Here is a 20,764-nt window from a genome sequence, read left to right as displayed (position 1 = left end):
TATTACAGTCGCACATAGAACGGTATATCTGGAATATCTTTATAATTACGAACGTAGCATATGGTTAGGGGTATAACAGCGCAAGAAGTGTCACGTGAAAGGCGTTTTATTTAACTGATAAAAAAATGTCAAAGGTTTAGGCTGCAAATATTGTAATAGTGTTACTGCGCCAGCTGACATAATGTATTACAGTTGTAGAATTGTATCAGTTATTAGATATAAAAGGGGCGTATTTATCGTTAACCGCAGTAAAAAGGGCGAAGCTTTACGGATCAATTATGTTTACTCGGAAGCTTAGATATAGAATTTCTACGTCATAATATTGACGTCATTGGAAAATACTGAGAGGAAATGGTTTTTTTTCTGCGGTTATTTATCGATTAGGTACAGCGTACGTAAGACGGCCCAAGATATGCGATGGTTATTTATAAATTCTCACAGAGAAGAGCTTGTATAACCTGGTGTATCACTCTTAGGGTGAAGCGACGGTTAGAACGAACATCGGTTAGAACCTAGGTCGACTGTCGTAAGTTAAAAGGGTATTAGGTGCGCAGTTTTATACATTTCCGTTTACAAATAAATTCATTATCTTACAGGGACGTTAACGGTTAAGCTGTTTTATTGTAATTTAAATTAATTAAAAACACGGTGAAAAAAACGAAGAATTCTTAAAGCAGCATTTTATTTGAATGGCAGACAACTGCTATGCCGGCCAAACTCGGTCGTTTTCGAGGGCGCTGTCTTATATACTGCTCCTAACGCTAATGAGCTGGGACACCGACTTGGCTGGGATTCGAACCGGTTCTTTATTGGTTTCGGCGGCAAAGAAACGAGTTTATACGAACGACTTTCTGGTCACAATCAAATCAGCTGAACCAAGTTCGAACCATGACCATGCAGACTGGTTAGCAGCAAGACATGGGTTTGAAAACCGAGGCATGGTAAGTAATGTGTTCGTCCGAGTCCATCAAAAAACACGAGGTTAAGTCTAGCCAGGTGCAAGTAGAGGCTATATAGTAGGGATTAGGGGTTTAAACGGTAAATGGGTATAAAATATACTTAAAAATGGCGACCATTTTGTAAACATCGCCCGTGTGGCACAATAGATTTAAAACGGCAAACGCGGGTTGTAACATGTCATCCAGTATTATGCAATACACTAACGACCGACCCATTATTACAGTGAAAATACATTGTGCATAGCATTGTCATTGTAATAAGACCCAATCTTGCAGCAAAGTTTCGTAAACTTGCGAAATATACTGCACGCTGTAAAATTTTATAAACCCAGCTATATGATTGGTGTGTTTGCATAATAGGCGTTTAGACTTTCTTGAGATTTACTCAGTAAACAAAGCAATGAGCACTCGTATAATACAAACAGGTTATATTGGGTGGCTTGTATGTAAGGCAATACCTTTGACATATAATACGCCATGAATTTGAACAATTCTAACATTAAATTCATTGACTACTTGAAATGCACAATTCATTGACTACTTGAAAATGTACAACCGTTACTAAACATTGTTAATTTGACCTTTTGAACCTAGTGTTTCGGGAAAGGGGACCATTTGCACATAATATGCCCCATTTGCTAATTTTACACAATGGACAACGCTCTTTTGAAGTCGTAAAAATACGGTTATATAGTACGGTGGGGAAAGATGGAACACCTTTTCATTTTATTTTCTCGTTCTACTTAGTAGTACAAAGAACACTCCAAGGATTATAAATCTCTATAGACATTTGGTAATTGTTTAAACACGGTCATGCAGGATATTTGGATAATATGCGCTAAAGCTGTCCTATCTTCCCCCAACCGACTATAATATTATTCGTTGTTTATTACCAAATGGGACGAAAAAAGGAAATGAAAACATAGTTTATCTTACCCCCACCCAGGCACTCTATCACTGTTTTTTTTTTAAATGTGTACACAATTATACACATGATATATAGTAGGGTGGGGGGGAGATGGGACACCTTTTCAATCTATTTTCTCGTCCTATTTGGTAGTAAACAAAGAACATTCAAAGAATTATGAAACCGTATCCTCACGACTCCCATAGACCGTTATTATGTGTGTTTCTTGCTTCTGCGTGCAGATAACCATAAACGTTATTCTAATATGTAAAGCAGAGATTTAACATCACGAAATTCGACACCTAAATGGTCGTTATTAAAAAAGAGGGCACCGCAATCTATTGACGTATATACATATATACACTGCATTACTGCGTCATTTCTGCTAACATCGTACTCCAATATGTAATTTTAAATGTTTTGAACATATTTCCATTTTTTGTTACATTAAATTACGAAAATAAGCATACGTCATGGTTGTATGTTAGGCATAAACGAATCGATTGTGGTCACTAACGCCATATGTTATGATGGAGAAAACAGGGCTAAATGAGCAGGTACAAACTATACCGTGATTTATAAAGCGTACTTCCTCTTTAAAATTCCAATTAGTGTGCTGCTATTACTACATTACATAATGGATGCCTGATCTTTCCGCATGAAATACGCAATAAAGGGCAGTATAATGTTTATTAAGCAAAAATATGTAAATGAAAAGATCCTCAAAATGATATAGGCGCAATTAGGTATAGAGGTTCCTTATACATGTTGAAAATATCAGCCTTGTAATGATGGCTGACCACAGTCCAACTGCGATCAACAACTGATGTGAATGTTTAAATATTTATAAAGATTGATTTTATTCTGCAGGCCAACCTGTGGTCTCTAATGCGTAATTGCTTGCTTCGTTGTCGAAAACGTTGTATGCAGATGTGCTGTTTACACGATTTTGCGAAGACTGGCAATGATAATGCGTGTCTCTTTGTAGAATAAAAACGTTTTTGAAATTAACACACTGGTTCTCTTAAATTAGCACACAACTATTTTGGTACGCTTACCGCTTTGACTTGCGGTACATGAATGTCAAGACCGGCGCCGTGCTTCAGTGGTTGCTGGTTCGATTCTCGACGGCGGTGCTAACACTGATCGGCGTAGGTGTCCTTATAGGCAAGACACTTAAAAAAAAACATTGCTGCAACCTAGTGGTCACTAATGAAATGGGTTGTCCAAATTATAAGCCCTATCAAAAACAAAAATCATACACAAAGTTGAAAAGTGTTGTCACTCGTAAGCACACGAGGATAAAAAATGGTGCAAAAATATATACGTCTGATCGAGTGCGATGAGGTGTCCTGTCGCACAAAGGACTTAATGGGCTTTCTGGATGTGATGCGAGCAACAAACTAACAGTGAAATAAAATCAAGAATTGTATGTCTTGTACTATATTTTTAGTATAAGTGACATGAAGCCTGTGTACCAAATAAAAATTGTATACGCAAGCAAAAAATTCTAAGAACTACTTTTAATTCAACAAATTTAATTTGCGGTGAAGAGACGGTTTTGTGGCTTTTCTGCTTAACGCATTTTGTGCCTCTATATTATGCTTTGTCCAAACTGTGTAAAATAAAACACACAGTAGGTTGTATGCATGTTCATATTCTATTTGAATAAATGACCGACGCTGCTATATAGGCGACTTATATATCTCCTTTGTTGTATAATTTGCTGGACTTGAATATGTGTGTTTCGCTTTTCGTAGCACCGGATTCTGACTGTATTTCATTACAAAATAGACCGCTGCATTTGTTAAAAACATGATCGGGATATTGGTTAGTATGTGCTAAAGGTGTCCCAACCTACCCCACAGTAATATACCTATAATATCCAAACCTTTCTAATTAGAAAAGCAAGTTTAGTCGTAGCTCATACGCCAATTTGTCGCCTTTATGAAACACAGATTGAAACTTAAAATGGGCACGTTCAAGTATTATTGCTCGATGGCGTAAGAGAGATTAATATACTTGCAAAATCACTTTTTAATATACTGCCAAACAAAAAGTGCCACAAAAATACGTTTCTAGCTAGAGATTAATACATAAATTTACGCCAATGTAACCACACTATAGGTCGAGAGTGTTCATCAGATTTTCCCCAATAAATCGATATAATTATAACAGGTCGTCGGGGACGAAGGACTTTACCATTTCAGACACCGAACCTTGGACTCGGCTTCGGAAAGCCCGAGTCTTCGGTACATATGGAACTTACGCCTATCTCCAAAGGTATATATATTTAAATGCATAAAACACATAATTTTTTAAGACAAACATTACAGCCCATACGTAAGATACGATTTTCAATTCTTACATTACTGAAGATGTTTTTGTTTAACTGAAATGTTTGAAATGGAAATACATAAGGGCTGTTTATGTTTGTATTAAACCTAATCGTGATATATTAAACATTGTGATACTGCTTCGTCTATGCACTTTTTCAATGTTGTTGCTATCAGGCATAATTTAGGTAAATAGCTCTATATAGTAATACATAGGTAAATGCCTCGCCAAGCAGACGAAACGAATATTCGCAAACTCTAAGTGTATGACGATTTTAAGGTGACACCACGAACTAGTACATTCGTACTTTTATTAATTGACAACACTGAATATAATAAAACACACAAGGAGTGTTTCAGCTTTTTACGCACCGATTACAATTTTACCAATTCGAAAACACGCATGTTAAAAGAGGCAGTTTAAAAACTTTAGTTAATTTTGGTTAATAAGTGTATTTATTACTTTGAATACACGTAAATACCACGAAAAAAGTGTACGTTTTGAAAGTCAAGTTTAAACAGTTTTTTCTTGTCCAACTGCTATAATTGTTAACATGTTGCCCACACTCTATAGACTAAAGTATGACGTTGTATGAAAAAAATATGCATATAAACGTAAAAACAGAAAAGTGATATAGTAGGATGGGGGAAGACGGGACACATTTTGTTTTATTTTCTTGATCAGGATATTTGGATATTATGTGCTGAAGATGTCACGTCTTTCCCCACCCTACTATAATAACTTTAAAAGTATATTTTAGCCACAAATTGGTTATTATTATTCTATAATTCGCACAAGCCATACTTTTTATAAATTGTTGAATTAATAAAATGTAAAGGTTGAGAACAAAAAGGCACGAGACAATTTTTTACATCAGTCGTTCCTATCATACTCCATGGCCTAATAAAGATATCTTTAGTAGGCTATGCATACTCTTATCTTCACGCAAATTTCTGGTGACGTAGTCAGGAACAAAATTGATTTTAATTATTTATTCAATTGGCACGCCGACATTTCCAAACCATCGATGTAATCATATATGCTTTGTCAGGTACAAAAAGTGCGACAGTTGGAGGGATATGGAAGACTTAAACGTGGTCACAATAAAGTTAAAGTTGGTGCCTATCAAGGGCTTGACCCGTTATACCCCTACCAATGGTATATTGTAAGTATTGCTTGTTTCTCACCAGTGGTTTTTAACTTGGATTTCACGAAAGTTAACCCGATTTTCTTATTATTTATGTCAAGGTTTATATTTATTAATTTTTAAATGAGTATACGGAGATTTGTATGTAAGAAGAGTTCGGTTTAAATTGGAAACCCGGTTATGTGTTCACGTCCCTATACATTAACCGCACGTTGGTAACCCATCGGGGTAACGAAAAACTAGATATGGCCTAAATCCGAAGTCCCCTGGTGTGTCTCACCTATTTAAAACAAAACGTATAATGAATACGTCAACAAACGCGGCATAAGACATTTGAGTATAGTCTAAATAAGACATGTGTTCTAGTCTAGTAGATTCATGATAATCTATACATGATTTGGAAGTAGCAATGGCACTGATATATTTTTCAGAATAACACTGGACAAGCCGGTGGAAAACCCGGTTTAGATTTAAACGTACAAGCTGCATGGAACATGGGGTACACGGGCAAGGGGGTGACTGTTGCTATAATGGACGATGGGTTAGACTATTTGCACCCGGACTTGCGAGACAACTATGTGAGTAATAAGGTCCAATAACATTTACATGTTTATATGTTATAATTGTGAGTAATAAAGGGAATGATGACACGGCAAGAAATTGGCGCAAGTTCAAAGTTTAAGATGCTGTTGGATTAGACTTATCAAAACAAGTTTTTTGTTTGCATTATAAACTAATAAATAAGAACCAGTTTAGTAAACGTTAAACATTTAATATGCGTAGCGGGAAAAATAGATATTAAAAAAGTTGATCTGCTATCTTTTCATTCAGTAGAAGTACAGTTTTCTGGTTTTACAAAAAAATGCCTAATAAGTGTTAAAAATTAAAAAGCGAGGATAAATACGTTCTATCTATTTATTCATATGACCATATACACCTCCAGTAAAAGAACACAACTGTACCAACGAATGTGATTAAACAACCATTAACATTATTCATTACTGAAACATAACGTGGTGGTTCTTGAGTCTAATGTATCACTTATAATAGAACTCAACCATTGGTCGGCTTCTGCGCTTCGTCTTACCCACGCTACAGTTAAGTATCTGTCCAGGAAAACAGCTCTTTCACCTTCGCTTAATTTTCCCCATTTTTTCCTTCGAACACATCGTGTATCGGCAAGGCCCATAAGCGCTTCTCGTAGCTCTAATCTCACTATGTGCCCAACACAACACAGTAATGACTTCTTGTCCTCATACGCCATAGTTACCCACGGTACTCTAGCAGCGACGGCGACTCTACTCTCGTTGCTGTGCGGCGAGCAAGCCCGGTTCATCTTCAATTCTCTGCGGACTTTCGACTTCATTGATTCGGTCGAAACTTTGGCGATAAGTCGATCCCGTATCTCAACCGGGTTGATCGTACATCTTCTACGCCTTCGTCTTCTTCCTTGCTTTGTTTTCCTTTTCTTTCGAGTCCGAAATCGATTAATTTGTTGCTCGAATAAGAAGTTAACGCTTTCCTCCCATGCCCGCTTAGAAGCAACAGCAAGCGCATGGTTTATCAAACTTATTTGAGTCCGTCCTTGAAGTTGCCAAGAGCTTTCAGTAGCGTATACATATACAAGCCCTACTAAAGCACCTTCTCTTGAATAATGATTAAACCTCATTTTCCCAGCAAATTCCGTCCCAGGTCTTTGGATTGCTGAGTTAGAGCATTCTCCGGTAGAATTCCACTTTTCTAAATAGAGATACGGCAATCCTGTGCATCGAGCATTTACATTGTTTTGAAACGAACAAGTCCTGATTCTCCGCCTCTGGTCTGACGTAATCCATACGTCATGCCACGGGTGACGTAATGCGACCTTACGGACAGTTTCATTTTGAGTTCTTGAAAATTCGAACAACTCCATTCGTTCTGAGAAGAATAAGATGAAATAACGTTGGCGTGGTATACAGCAGTTGAGTTGGCGCGCATGCCTCTCGCGTTTCCGGGTACATGTCAATGCTGTTACTATTGTGGGCGTATATATGTGTTCTTGGGAAAGACACTTGCCTAAACCTAGTAGGTACCAATTACTCAAAATGCCAAGTTACCCAAAATGTCACCCATTTGTTACAAAAAATTAAAACTTCCCCGAGAAATTACCGAGTTACCGGGAAAGTTTTCTGTTAAGCGTCTTGCCCAAGAACACTTACGCTCACAAAGGTGGCAGCAGAAAATAGAACCAAGATAAAAGAAAATGCCCCATCTGAAAATTTGAGCAGACGGCCAAACGATTAAAACTCCCAGGTCAGAAACTACTTAAAAATAAACCAAAAAGAAAAAGACAAATTTACCCAAAACATTACGAGGTCGCATAGAACTTGGAGGAAACCCGAAGACTAATTGTGACGTAACATCCCCATCTATGACGTTGAAAGTGGTCATATAACGTGTGGGGTCACGACCCTTGACCCTGACAACAGTTCGTGACATCATGGAGAGCATAACTCGGAAAGGCTCGGGTTGCGTTGCTGTTTCAACTTGATGACGTACCGCTGACGTCATCAGCAACAGGACTTGAAGTAAAAATACAGTTTGGAAAGTTTCGGATGATTTTGAGTATTTTCGTATTAGAAGTTTGCACATAGCGAAGTGGGAATAAGCATTCTTTACTAACTAGGTCCGTACTTGGTAAACGTACAGCATGATAAAACAACAGCACTGTCTTTATAAGACATTTCAAAGCATTGAATTCTGGAAAAAATCAACAATATACTGTTAGCCTTTCCTGAAATTGACGACCAAAATTTCAACATATCCTTTCAACACTTTAGCTTTCATTATAATGTTTACCACACTGTCAATATGCTGTCTTTGCATAAGCCTTTAGGAATGTGTTTGCCCCTGACTGCTGGTAACGGATGGTTGAACTGAAGCATGTGGTACCGCTAGTACTGCGAGCGTTTCCAACAGAGCGTTACTAGCTCGTTAACTGTTTTTACAAAAGGAACTTTTTCACGTTGCGGCAAGTAGACTTAGACTCATAAACAGGTGGAATCATTGATCGCTCAACTTTTATAGGAACAGAATAGACACAAGGACAAACAGTTTGCCGACGGGGTAGTTCCGACAGACCAGTGGGGGTACAACTGACTGTTCATAGGTAGAGTTGGTGTTCTAATAACGACCGACAGGCTATGTTAGATGACTTCTCATTTCAGCGAATGCCGTTGAACAAATACTCACAAAAAAACAGCAAAAACGCCGGCGAAATATCAGAATAGATAATGTAAATAAACAGAACATAAGAGCGTTGCCTGAAGCAATTAAACAATGCATAAAGCGAATGTGCAAATCTCACGCAGACGACCGCCTGGAAACTAAAATCATGGACACTGATTAAGATTGATAGAATGCCACCTTGCATATACACGCATATCCTGACTAACGTTTTGTTTGTTTTACAGAGCCCAGAGGCCAGCTACGACTTTAGCAGCAATGATCCTTACCCTTACCCAAGATACACATTTAATTGGTTCAACAGGTAAAATGAAACGAAATAAACAAACAAATAAACACCAGTATTTTTATGCGTGGTAAATAAGTATTTTTCAGTTTTTAAGAAAATGAAAAAACGTAATTTTAAAGGCACTTATTTTTAATATTTCTAGTTTTCAAGAAAAAAATTAAATGTACCAGTTTTTAAAATACTTATTAAATAAGCTATGCGGTGAATAACCTTACGTGTATAGCATCTATCATAATAAACAGTCAGTTTAAATCCTAAACGTCGAAACACGATACGTTTTTGTGGCAATTACAGAGGTTTTTTAAGGCCGTTGAACTAAAATTTGTCACTGAGTAACAACTGAAGATTAAAATCGCACAAATTATTCATTTTGGGTGCCTGGTGCCTATCGAGTAGAATCAATCACTCAATATATATAAGTAACGAGGGAGAGTTATACCGTGTGTGGCAGTGCATCACAACTTTGTCTAATATAAGGTCCTAAGTATAGTATAACAAACAATAATATTTTTTTCATATTTTAATCGCATATAAGGACATTATAATAGGAGCTACAACGTGTTTTGCTGCAAGTTTACAAAATATCGGATTTTGAAATGATGAAAAACTTTTTTTTTGTTATACCAAACCTATATATAAATCAGATTGCTGTACGACGTAGCTGCCACTAATATGGTTGTTTGCAACAGTTTTGACAACTTACGTGCTACAACCAATAAACAACGATTTTTTTCGACTATTGTAAATCTTCCAATTGTAAATCAATTTACGTTGTTCGCCCGTCCCATAATTAAAAGGTTTAAAAGCAATTTTCGTTCCTGCTGCTTCAGCAGATCGATACCCTAATGAATTCCAATCGATAACTGTCGTTTTCGTTCGAAGGCGTATCACAGTAAAATGATATTTTCGATGTAACATGATTTGTAACACGACTGGAATTCTACCCGTTAATCAAAACGACCCGACGGCTTTGTACTGCGGTTGCCTAAACCACAAAGAAAACAAGTAACGAAATAAACAGGGCCTTGAGAATAAATGCGCAAATAAGATAAGAAATTACCGGCTTATATTTAGCCTACTGTGCGAGTTAACTGACCTGACGCGTATTAAATATTAAACAAACTTGTTGTGGCTGCGCGTCGGGTTTCTTATTTTAAGAAACCACCTTAATTTTCGTGAATTGGGATTACCATCCAACCCGGGCTCCAACCCAGTGATCACTAATGGGTTGTCCAAATTATCAACCATACATAGAAAAATAAAAAAAAACTTATAGGTGATAACGTGCTAATTGTAGGGTAAGAAGTCACTTCTGACCTTTAACATGGGTACCTTGACGTACCATTCGATATAACCTCACCCATATGGTTTCTAACACGTTTATGTCAATTAACGGTGTCTTATATTGCTCAGCCATGGAACACGATGTGCAGGTGAAGTCTCCAGCGTAGCAGACAACGGTATATGCGGGGTAGGGGTCGCATATGATTCGAAGATAGCTGGAATACGTATGTTGGACCAGCCGTTTATGACAGACGTGATTGAAGCGGCGTCGATGTCTTTTAAACCGAACTTGATCGATATTTATAGGTAAAAGCCAAGAAAATTATAATGTACGCGGTATGTCTGCCAACTCTTTATATTATGTATATACTTAACTATGCTGTTTGAGTATATAATATGCGGAACGCCAATGGTTTTTTTGGTAGTAAACAAAGAATATTTATAGCGTTTATAATATCCGCGACTCCAAATTAACTTTTTTAATTGGTAAAAACAAGAATAGGAAATATATTAGACAATATGTGTGGTATCCCATCTTACTTCACAGTACAATAGAGGGAATATAACATGGCTTTTGCAGGTAAATTGTTCGCGGTGTATCTACCATTTCTTCCTATATATACTAAAATTGTTTTTAAATTTTATCGATATTTTATAAATTCTGCAAATATAAAACTATAAAAGTTTCTATATGAAAGTTTCTACAATAACTGCAATTGCAACTACCAAGAGTTTTCTTATCTGTGGATTTTAACTGATACTATTTCATTGTAGTTTTATTCATAACCTTTTGACAAGATAATATACTTGCAATAAATATTGGGTGTTTTTATTTTTAACTTTTTTACTTTGGATTAAAAACCACAATCCGCCATATCTTAGCGGTGGGCCTATGTTTGGTATCGACCGTTAGAACATAATTAACTATATTTCATAATCACAGTCGTGTGGATACGGTTCTATTTTATTTCTGTAAATATTCTTTAATTACAAAAAAATTGGACGATAGAGTAAAATGAAAACATGAAACACTTTATGTGTTAACGGTATCCATCATACCCCACCCACACTACTATAAATCTTTTTCCTTTAACAAATGAATTGCGTTACACAGTAGACTGTTTCACTTTTTATTGGATGTTTAATTCCCAGCGCATCATGGGGACCAACTGATGATGGAAAAACAGTGGACGGGCCGAGGCAACTAACGCTAAGAGCAATCGTTAATGGAGTTAATAAGGTAAGATTTAAATATAACTGAATAGGATGCCAAACATACCAAAAAGGTAAGAAGTTAAATAGTGGTGACTTCTTATTACAAAATTGACACATATACTGCAGGAAAGATTGTCATTAATATGATTTATCAACGCAAGGATAAAATATGTCAAAACTAAACCAAACCGATATTTTAATACCTCGTATTCGTTCGGTTGTTCGTGCCATATTTTATTAATAGTTGATTCTGATTTATGGCCACATTAATCATCTATTCATCTACATAGTTGGGTCGTAACTCATCTTTCTAAACTCGGGCAAACCGTTGTTTACCGCTGGCTGTAAAACGTTAAGTTATACGGTGTCCCATACAGTTGTAATTTTACTGCGGCCCTTGGTAGGTTTACTAGATATGAGTAAGTATACACTGGACAAACTATTTTAGCGAGGGTAAATATAAAATGGCGAAATAAATTATCTTTCGAAGGCTAAAACACCTGTTTAACTGACCCACTGTTTACGGCCGAACATTGATGTTCTTCTAACAAGAGAGCGTAGCTATAATGAATAGATACGTTTGTTACGACTTTATAAAGAAAGATTTAATACAAACGTATGGTAGGGTGGGGTATAGGAGCATAAGGTGGTCCATGTTTTTATTCTTATTTCTTGTTCCAATTGGGTCGTAAACAATGAATATTTACACAGTTATATAACCGTATCCTCACGACTTTAACATAACGATGGTAATTGTTAAAAAAACGAATAGGAGGCTAAATGTTAACCGTGTCCCATTTTACCCCGCCGCGAAGTTCATAAATTAAACTGAGGTAAATGAACCAATTTCGCCACCATTATCGTCGTTGTCTAAAAGCATTAAAAAGCACTGCACACAGAATCCGTCATCGCACGAATTTACGCCTTGGTTGCGCATGTAAACAAACGGCCGAAGTCTGCTGCTGCAACAGTGACCGCAAAGAAAAATGTTACCACCAGTTTTGTTTGTTCAATTGGTTGTGTTATGTGCTATATCATGTGGTTTAACTCAAAAAGTTTTTCTTTGCTATGAATGAATGAATGTAACTTACTTTATCCTCGCGTGGCCGGAAAACGACAGTCGTTATCACACGGGTTTAACACCTCGTGCCAGCTTACGAGTTGCCATGTATGTTACTTTGTGGGTGATTATATTTTTTGATTTTTTTAATTTTTTTATGCATGGCTGATAATTTGACAACCCATTAGTGACCACTGGGTTGAAGCAATTGTCGTTAAGTGTCTTGCCCAAGGACACATACGCCAACAATGGTAGCAGCGACGAGCCTTGAACCCATTACCTATGGTTACAGACAGGCGCGATAACCGCTACGCCACGGCGCCGGACTATATACCATTTCAGTTCTAAAATATAGGTTTCCAGTTGTAGTGTACCCTGCCAGTGTCAATCTGATAACCACATTGCTCACAAAACAAAATATGTGAAAACGAAACAACGCTTCTTCTAGGAAATTACACTAGTGCAAATAACAGGCATAATAATATAAAAAACATCAATCAATCGGGTCACACGGTTCGTTAATGACCTTTTCAGTTTCTATACAATCCCCTATCACGGAAAGTGTTTTGACACAAGTAAAATCGCATGCGTACGTGCGTAAAATCCAACATGTTGAATCGGGTCGGATGGCCTTGCGTTAACGAACGTTTCGCAAGTTTCGATCGGACGTTACACATTTTGTGTACAGCCACCTTTAACTTGAGTCAGCAAGTTAGGTCAACGTTTAATTGAGTGGCGCTATATGTCATTTTTATTTATCTCTTCGAAAATCAGAGCAAAGATCAAATTATTAAACAAAACGCACAAAAGAGAACTTATAGTAAACTGGTATAGTTCTTGTAAAAGGAGCCAAACTACAAGTATATAATATAATGGCAGCAACAGTATACGTCATATATGGTTAACTTGTGGTTAGTAAATTGTTGATTTAACAAACTTTACTATTTACCAGGGTCGCAATGGGTTGGGATCAATATACGTGTGGGCTTCGGGCGACGGTGGAGCGGACGATGATTGTAACTGTGACGGATACGCAGCTTCAATGTGGACGATATCAGTTAATTCAGCGATAAATGACGGAGAAACTGCTCTTTATGATGAAAGTTGTTCTTCTACATTAGCCTCTACTTTCAGTAATGGTAGAGGACAACGTGCGGGTTCGGGCGTGGTAAGTTAGATGTCGTAATACATTATTTTAGTTTTATTACTCTTATTCTAATGTTAACATTTGCTGTTAAACCTGTATCTTATAACGCATACTGCGGCTGAAACTAAACCAGGCATAAATTAATGCCTGGAAATTGCTCTCCTGGTAAAAATGTAAACACGGTGTATAGTAGGATGGGGAGGACGGTGATGGACGATAAAAAAATACAGTATAATTTGACAAAATTTTTTTTAGTCCAACAAAAAGCGCGACAAAGACGATTACTGCGTTGTTAAGTATCAAAATTCAATGTTAAATAAATAAACTTCAATGGCTGAAAAGCGGCATATTAATAAGATGCTCATTTTTAATGCTCACTCAATCATATTAAAAAATAAATTTGGAGTTGTAGTGTGAGTTTGAATCACAAATTCAGTATATCGTAGTTTAATAAAATAGACTAAATATTTCGTAGTTTAACTTTGTCTTATAAAACTAGATTTAGTTTTGTGAGAAAGAACATAGATAAAGAGTGGGGAAATATATATAGGACACTTAAGCACATATTGCCTAATATTTTATAATTTAAAATACATGACTTTTGGGTGACACCACGAATTATAGTACTATCATTCCTTTATTAATTGACAACAATTCAAAAATATATATTAAAACACACGGAAAGTTATTCAGCGATTCGCACAAATGGTGTAATTTTACAAATTCAAAAACACACAGAGTAAGACGGTACAATTTAAAATGCTTGTTAGTTTTGATTAATCATGGCAGGGGACCCACAGCCTTATTAAAACGTTTGTTCTGGAACAGTTAGCAAGTTGTTTACAATGTTACTTGCGGGTGACCACACATTTTTATGAACAGTGTTTAAAATGAACCAAAGTTTCTACCATTACTACCCAAACTATTTTATAAAAAAAAAAATAACAATTTGTGTAAGAGTCGAAAAGAAATTCACAATGTTACTTACAGGCCACCACCGATTTGTATGGTCAATGTACTTTACGTCACTCGGGTACGTCAGCTGCTGCTCCAGAGGCGGCAGGTGTGTTTGCTCTTGCGTTGGATGCAAACAAGAATCTCACCTGGAGGGATGTGCAGGTGCGTACGATGTTTAATATACCAACCTATGGTGAAAGGCCTTGTTACTGCTATAATGGTACTTTAAGATAACAGATACAACATCCCATACTCCATAATCGCGTTTTTACCAACTAACAACTCTCTTTTTCGTGGGGGCATAATAAAAATAATTAAATTTAGTTCCATTGCGGTTTCGTATTTTTGCGAACACCCGACTGTCATCTATCTTAACACCCGACTGTCATCGACGAACACCCGACTGTCATCTATCTTTTAAAAGCTAGTTCTATATATGACAATGAATGGCGATTTATTTATTGTTTAGTGTTTATAACGTTTAACCCTTAATTAAAAGGACTAAAAAACCGAATTTAACCACAGACTTACATAAGACGTTTATGGTGAGAGATCGCTTAAAAGGAAGTGGTATTTCAACCACAGAATATTAAATAACAATGCGTATACAACGATTCTAAGCACATAGTATAAGCCAAACAAAGTTTAATGCTCGCTGTCACATTAAAGACAATTCACTTAAATATATAAAATAACGCGCGGCAACTTGTCGCAATGCCGTTTTATACTTTACAAGATTTTATTTTACATTTTAAATATAAATTATTGAACGAAAAATATATAGTAGGATGGGGGAAGATGGGACACCTTTAGCACATAATATCCAAATAGCCTGATCATGTTTTGAATAATTAACAACGGTATATGGAAGTCGTGAGGATACAGTTTTATAATTCTTTGAATATTCTTCGTTTACTACTAAAAGGGACGAGAAGATAGAGTCAAAATGTGTCCCATCTTCCCCCACCCTAATATAGTTGGGAGGGTGGGAGAAGATGGAACATTTTTTCATTCGATTTTCTTGTCGCATTTGTTAGTAAACACAGAACATTCAAAAGATTATAACCGTATCCTCACGGCTACCGAAGTAGACCGTTCTTAATTGTTTCAAACACAGTCAGGATATTATATGTGCTAAAGGTGTCCCATCTTCCACGCCTTACTATATATGTTTAACTAAGTTTATGGCGCCATCTACTACAAAGGAATGCATAAGACTAATTAATTTCCGTATATTGGAACTTAGAAGAAACGTTAATATATTTCATCAACTATTTTCAAATTGCGTAAAGATAAGAACAGTAAAAAATAACCAAATTAAGCCCAACTCACCCAAACGTATTGACAAATCATCTTTAGGTTTTTTTAAGCTGTCAGTTTGCCTATTTTGACATACGTTGAAAACAAAATTTGTGCGGACAGAATACCATCCTTGAGTTATATGCAAACACACAAGCTTTGTGACAACCTTTGTTGCTTTGTTATAAACTTAATTGCATTGGTAGCATAGAATCAATACAACTAATCAACCCATAATCACCTTCCAGCATCTTACTGTGCTTACTTCGACGCCTAACTTGCTCCACGACGACCTCCACCGGTGGCAAAGTAACGGGGTTGGTTTGATGTTTAATCATCTGTTCGGGTTCGGGGTTTTAAATGCACAGAAAATGGTGAGGGAGTTTTATTTAGTTTTTTTGAAACGATAATATGAGTTGAACGAATGTAGAATAAATGAATGATTTCATGTAAAATAAAGGTAATGAATGAATACATGGGTTAGCTAAACTTAGGTAGGCTACTTTATATATTTGTTTGTTATTTTAGCTAAAAACTATAATATACAGCTTTGATGGGCGAATGAACGGTTTAAACTTAAAGAATGTATTTTTTATTCTCAAATCCTCAAACGACAGTCATTATTACCAAGGAACAAACACACACAATGTTAGCGGCACTGAATTTCGGACCTGGTATACTGAGAGCGCTCTAACCACTTAGAAATAGCTTCTAGTTATGCAAGCTAAGCTTACCCTATAGTTACTGTAATAAGTACAGATTATATTCTTTATGGCTGATGTATCCAGGCACGCTATAGACTTGCTGCATGATTTGCAGTATTTAATGTTCTTACTTACTTTAGGTAAAAATGGCGAAAACTTGGACGACGGTTCCACCCCGGTTCAGATGCGAAGCTGGTGTCGTTGAGCAGATGTTTGACATTCCGTCAGATGGCGTGCTTGAGCTCACTATTGACACTGATGCTTGTGACGGTGGAAATAACCATGTTCGATACCTTGAGCATGTTCAGGTAAAAATATAAACAACGTATCTTACCGACGTATTTGTTTAAGCGACCACGACTGTATCTGCGTGGTGTAGGCTATTGGCGGGCTTTATACAACGATATGTTGCTTAATTAGACAACGCTTAATAAGCAACCCGATTCAAATAGAAACAAACGTATTATTATAACATCCAACATGTATTAACCCGATACCACGTATACATGCATACATCATAATACACATTGTATAAAGTAACGAATACATATAAAATACGGCAGCGTACATGGCACACATCAGTATATCCACTAAACACTGGCGTTTTTTTCATCCCCTTCAATAATACCAATAACAATAATAGCTTTGATGTTGAATTCGAGCCAGTTCTGTTTATACAAACTAACATAAACGCTGATTTTTAAATGCCAGATTAATATATACAAAATACTCGTTTCACTAAGTTTTATACTTTCCACATTTAGTAGTTTGTCCTGCTACATTGCTACAACTTCACAAGCAAATAGCTTACCAAAAAAACTTGCAAAGTACGCGCGAGTGTAATCAACAACTAAGTGTCAGTGTTGACAAGAAAAAACAAAATGCTTCATCTGCTTCTGTTGTGAAACACTGTTGCGGCGGTGGTTCTAATGCTATAATCACAAATGAAGTTGCATGTGCTAACAGGATACCTTAATCAGTTCATCTCTACCGCCCTGCTAGCTCAGTCGGTAGAGCGTTGGACTCTTAATCCAACGGTCGTGGGTTCGAGCCCCACGTGGGGCGTGTATTTTACTTCTTATATTCCAAAGGCGTTTCTGACCATTGCAAGTTCTCGCCGTGGAGACTTGACCATAAATATGACGTCTCCGTTTGGCACTGATTCCATATTATTGAATCGACGACCAAACGACGACGACAGCTCACAAGGGTTTAGAAAGTAAGTGGTGAGGTGTAGCAATTTCGCTTTTTTAAACTGTTACGTATACTAATACAGAACACCATCGTCACACAGGTACACATACCTGGTAATTCACAAGCGGGTATGATGTGTATGAAACGGAACACCTGTGTTGTAACGACTATTATTGTCCCGCCGGAAAACCCGAGAATAAATTAAAGTTATATTCGTTCATTCAACTAGTGTATTTCCTCCTATCATACAGTAGCGTTTTTACACCACAGTTTTATCCCAGGTGGCCGTTCATGACCACACATACATGGGGAGAGGACCCAAGAGGAACTTGGAAATTACGAGTAGCTTTGAACGGAGAATTTCCACAAACAGGTACAACAAAGCAATCTTTTTAGTGATTTATTTCTATGTGGTTTATAGCCCGTGTGTGCAATTACAGATAAGTCAGCTCTTTTAAGGCACCGCATATATTGGTCGGAAATAAAGTTTAACTTGTAAGCAGACAGGAGGTGTATGAAATAGAAAACCCATGTTATAAACACTTGTGGTACCATGACATGACATGTGAGGACACGTATAGGGGTTTAAGCGAACTCTGTTCTCAATCCAAGACCCCGTAGCGCGCCTTACCATAAAACGTCATCCTTACTTGCCACAAAACGTTACATAATAATCTGGTATGAAAATACACAGCTGTTCTCCACTGAACTCTACCGCCTTCCATAATCTTTTAATAAGAGTCAAACGAAGCGGCACCAGGGGGCCAACGTTAGCTTATTCCTACCCCCAATACATTAGGTTTTTTCCAGGTCGTTTGTTACGTTGGGGTTTGCTTCTCCACGGTACCCAGCAAGCGCCTTACATAGACGAGATTTTGGATGGACATAACTCTAAGCTGGCTGTGTCGAAAAAGCTGGAATTCGCTGAAGGGATACTTCATGACTTGGAGGACAGTGGTTCCCAGCATCCGTGACCGCAGTAACATGTAGCCTAACTCTAGGTAATAATTATAAGTATGCCAAATCTACTGTATGTGTGTGTGATCCTTGTCAGAGTATTTAGGCCCCCTAACGCCTAGATACCTCTATTTACCTTTTACAAAAGTGGTAAATCGTAAGCGGGCACGGGGTTCGTGAAATAGAACACCCGCGTAATACCAACTGTCCTATCCTCACCATCTGAGAATAAAAATGGTTACATTCATTTTTTACTAACTTTGTATTTAACAAATGTTATTTTTATTTTCCTCTACAGAAAAGCGTATCAACCAATCAAAAGTGACCGTTTAATTTTACCCTTTTCCCCACTGTTCTTTCAATGTATAGTTATTAGACTATTACTCTTATCATTTATAGATTTGTTAACTCTTATTTTACTTTTCACATTAAAACGTTGTAGAAGCAATTTCTCATAATTTAAAGGTATAGTAGGGTGAAGGAAACGGGACCTCTGGCAAAGGCAGGACGTTTTTTAAATCTTCTTTTACGGGTACCCATTTACTCATAGAAAAAACAACAAATTTTACTCTAAGTATTAAAATTCGGTATTGAACAAGTACAACACAAAAACCGTCATACATTTTTAGTTTTGAAATTTTGAACTACATACTTAAGGGTCCCGTCTTTCTCCACCCTAATTTTGAATATATCCGTTTAATGATTTACATGCAACGTGTTTGCTTCATCGTGTTTGTTCTTTATATTTTAAACGTAGGAGTGCGTTACCTAGTTGTTATTAGTGTAAGTGTTGTAATACTGAGAAAACGTTTTAATCACTTTTTGTTAATCCTTCATTTTGTGGTTCACCTTTCGTACAGATCTGTTGGTGTTAAATAAAATTCTTGCAAATGTTAAAATCATTGACGTTACTTTGGCAAATGCAGTGTGAAACCTAGAGATATTGGATTCAAGACTCTTCGCTGCTACTGTTGTTGGCGTGTGAATTCGTAAAGAAATTTAGTTGCACTAACCGCAGTGGTCACTTATAATGAGTTTTTCTAAATTGTCATCCATGCAGAAAAATCATCCACAAAGTTACATATGTAGTAACTGATAAGCTGCCCTAAGGTGTAAGAAACAAAACACGGTTAGAGTATTAACAATAAAGACAAATGCGCCTTTATATTGGCTGTTATGTTTGTATTAAAAATGAGCGTCCCATCTTCCCCACTCTACTATATTACGCTTACCACCACCTAGCGGTTTATTGTGCCTGAATTAAATGCACCATATCACACTTACAGATACAGCATGCAGATAAAACAACAACTTGGCGTCAAGGATTAACTTAGCTTCATTGAGCTTAGGGTGGTCGAGGCTTTAATCCGCCCTGCTAGCACAGTCGGTAGAGCGTTGGACGTAATTCAACGGTCGTGGGTTCGAGCCCCACGTGGGACGAGTATTTTTGGGCAGCAGCAACTAGGAGTACACAATTTTTAATTTTTCGGTGTATTCGAAAGCTCTCAATGCGGTAGTTGTCATTGTAAGCAATATTTATGAATTTATGATGTTTAAAACTGATCGGGATAAATAGGATGCGACAATTTAGACTTAATTGTAAATGATTTATCGACGCATGGCGAATCAACCATGTTGTTATAACACGCTGTGCCATACAGCACGCGTCAGAATACGAGCAACTACAAATGTAAATTTTGGCTTTGTGTTTTATCTTGGCATAGCAAGGGGGAGTCGGTGTTCTGTTTTCAAATGAAACCAAACCCGCCAAATATAGAAAAGTAAAGTGGGGGAAAGATGGGACACTTGGGCACATATCGCCCAATAATTACAAGTTCAAAATACAAGACGGATTTGGGGGAATACCACGAATTGTTACTATCATTCCTTTATTAATTGATAACAGTTCAAAAAAATATACTAAAACGGTTATTTATCGATTCGCACAACAGGTGTTATTTTACAAATTAAGACGTGTGGTTTACTTTTTTTTAAATCATTGTTAATTTTGATTAATAAGTAAATTATTGTTAGGAATATATGTAAATAACACGAAATATTACAGTGCGCTTTAAGAATCAAG

At 36.9% G+C, this 20,764-nt stretch overlaps 2 protein-coding genes, 1 long non-coding RNA gene and 1 other non-coding gene across 5 annotated transcripts; 2 read left to right on the top strand and 2 right to left on the bottom strand.

Annotated features, from left to right (window-relative positions):
- Window positions 1–574: 574 nt before the first annotated feature.
- Window positions 575–19,580, top strand: LOC149729505 (neuroendocrine convertase 2-like). Of its 2 annotated transcripts, XM_089887407.1 has the most exons (15): window positions 576–941; window positions 4,045–4,149; window positions 5,255–5,368; window positions 5,782–5,928; window positions 8,803–8,879; window positions 10,278–10,454; window positions 11,301–11,388; window positions 13,376–13,591; window positions 14,561–14,689; window positions 16,075–16,200; window positions 16,671–16,838; window positions 17,622–17,749; window positions 18,006–18,097; window positions 18,535–18,725; window positions 18,980–19,580. In XM_089887407.1, the coding sequence occupies exons 1-14, from the start codon at window positions 690–692 to the stop codon at window positions 18,696–18,698; spliced, it is 1,983 nt and encodes a 660-aa protein (XP_089743533.1). In that variant the 5' UTR covers window positions 576–689; the 3' UTR covers window positions 18,699–18,725; window positions 18,980–19,580. The 2 variants fall into 2 exon arrangements, 1 of the variants encoding a protein (XP_089743533.1); XR_016385926.1 differs by lacking the exon at window positions 17,622–17,749 and having other exon boundaries at window positions 575–941.
- Window positions 5,942–8,175, bottom strand: LOC149729508 (uncharacterized). The gene is made up of 2 exons (XM_089887409.1): window positions 7,690–8,175; window positions 5,942–7,267 (listed from the first exon to the last, which is right to left on the bottom strand). The coding sequence occupies exons 1-2, from the start codon at window positions 7,979–7,981 to the stop codon at window positions 6,342–6,344; spliced, it is 1,218 nt and encodes a 405-aa protein (XP_089743535.1). The 5' UTR covers window positions 7,982–8,175; the 3' UTR covers window positions 5,942–6,341.
- Window positions 12,420–16,078, bottom strand: LOC149729507 (uncharacterized). The gene is made up of 2 exons (XR_016385929.1): window positions 15,860–16,078; window positions 12,420–14,715 (listed from the first exon to the last, which is right to left on the bottom strand). It is a non-coding gene; the product is annotated as an uncharacterized LOC149729507 (long non-coding RNA).
- Trnak-cuu (transfer RNA lysine (anticodon CUU)) lies at window positions 17,523–17,595 on the top strand. The gene has a single exon. It is a non-coding gene; the product is annotated as a tRNA-Lys (tRNA).
- Window positions 19,581–20,764: the final 1,184 nt, after the last annotated feature.

This window comes from Ciona robusta, chromosome 10 (genome assembly GCF_009617815.1).
Source record: "Ciona robusta chromosome 10, ASM961781v2".
NCBI lineage: Eukaryota > Metazoa > Chordata > Ascidiacea > Phlebobranchia > Cionidae > Ciona > Ciona robusta.
Note: the sequence above shows the minus strand (reverse complement) of the source record. Positions and strands in the feature narration are given on the sequence as shown.

Excerpts from the sequence above, each read along its gene's own strand:
- LOC149729505 (XM_089887407.1), top strand. The coding sequence starts at position 690 with ATGGCAGACAACTGCTATGCCGGCCAAACTCGGTCGTTTTCGAGGGCG. Across the intron at positions 5,369-5,781 it reads ACCCCTACCAATGGTATATT|AATAACACTGGACAAGCCGG; the intron begins GTAAGTATTGCT and ends TATATTTTTCAG. Across the intron at positions 18,098-18,534 it reads CGGAGAATTTCCACAAACAG|GTCGTTTGTTACGTTGGGGT; the intron begins GTACAACAAAGC and ends GGTTTTTTCCAG.
- LOC149729508 (XM_089887409.1), bottom strand. The coding sequence starts at position 7,981 with ATGTGCAAACTTCTAATACGAAAATACTCAAAATCATCCGAAACTTTC. Across the intron at positions 7,268-7,689 it reads GCGACCTCGTAATGTTTTGG|AACGAATGGAGTTGTTCGAA; the intron begins GTAAATTTGTCT and ends TATTCTTCTCAG.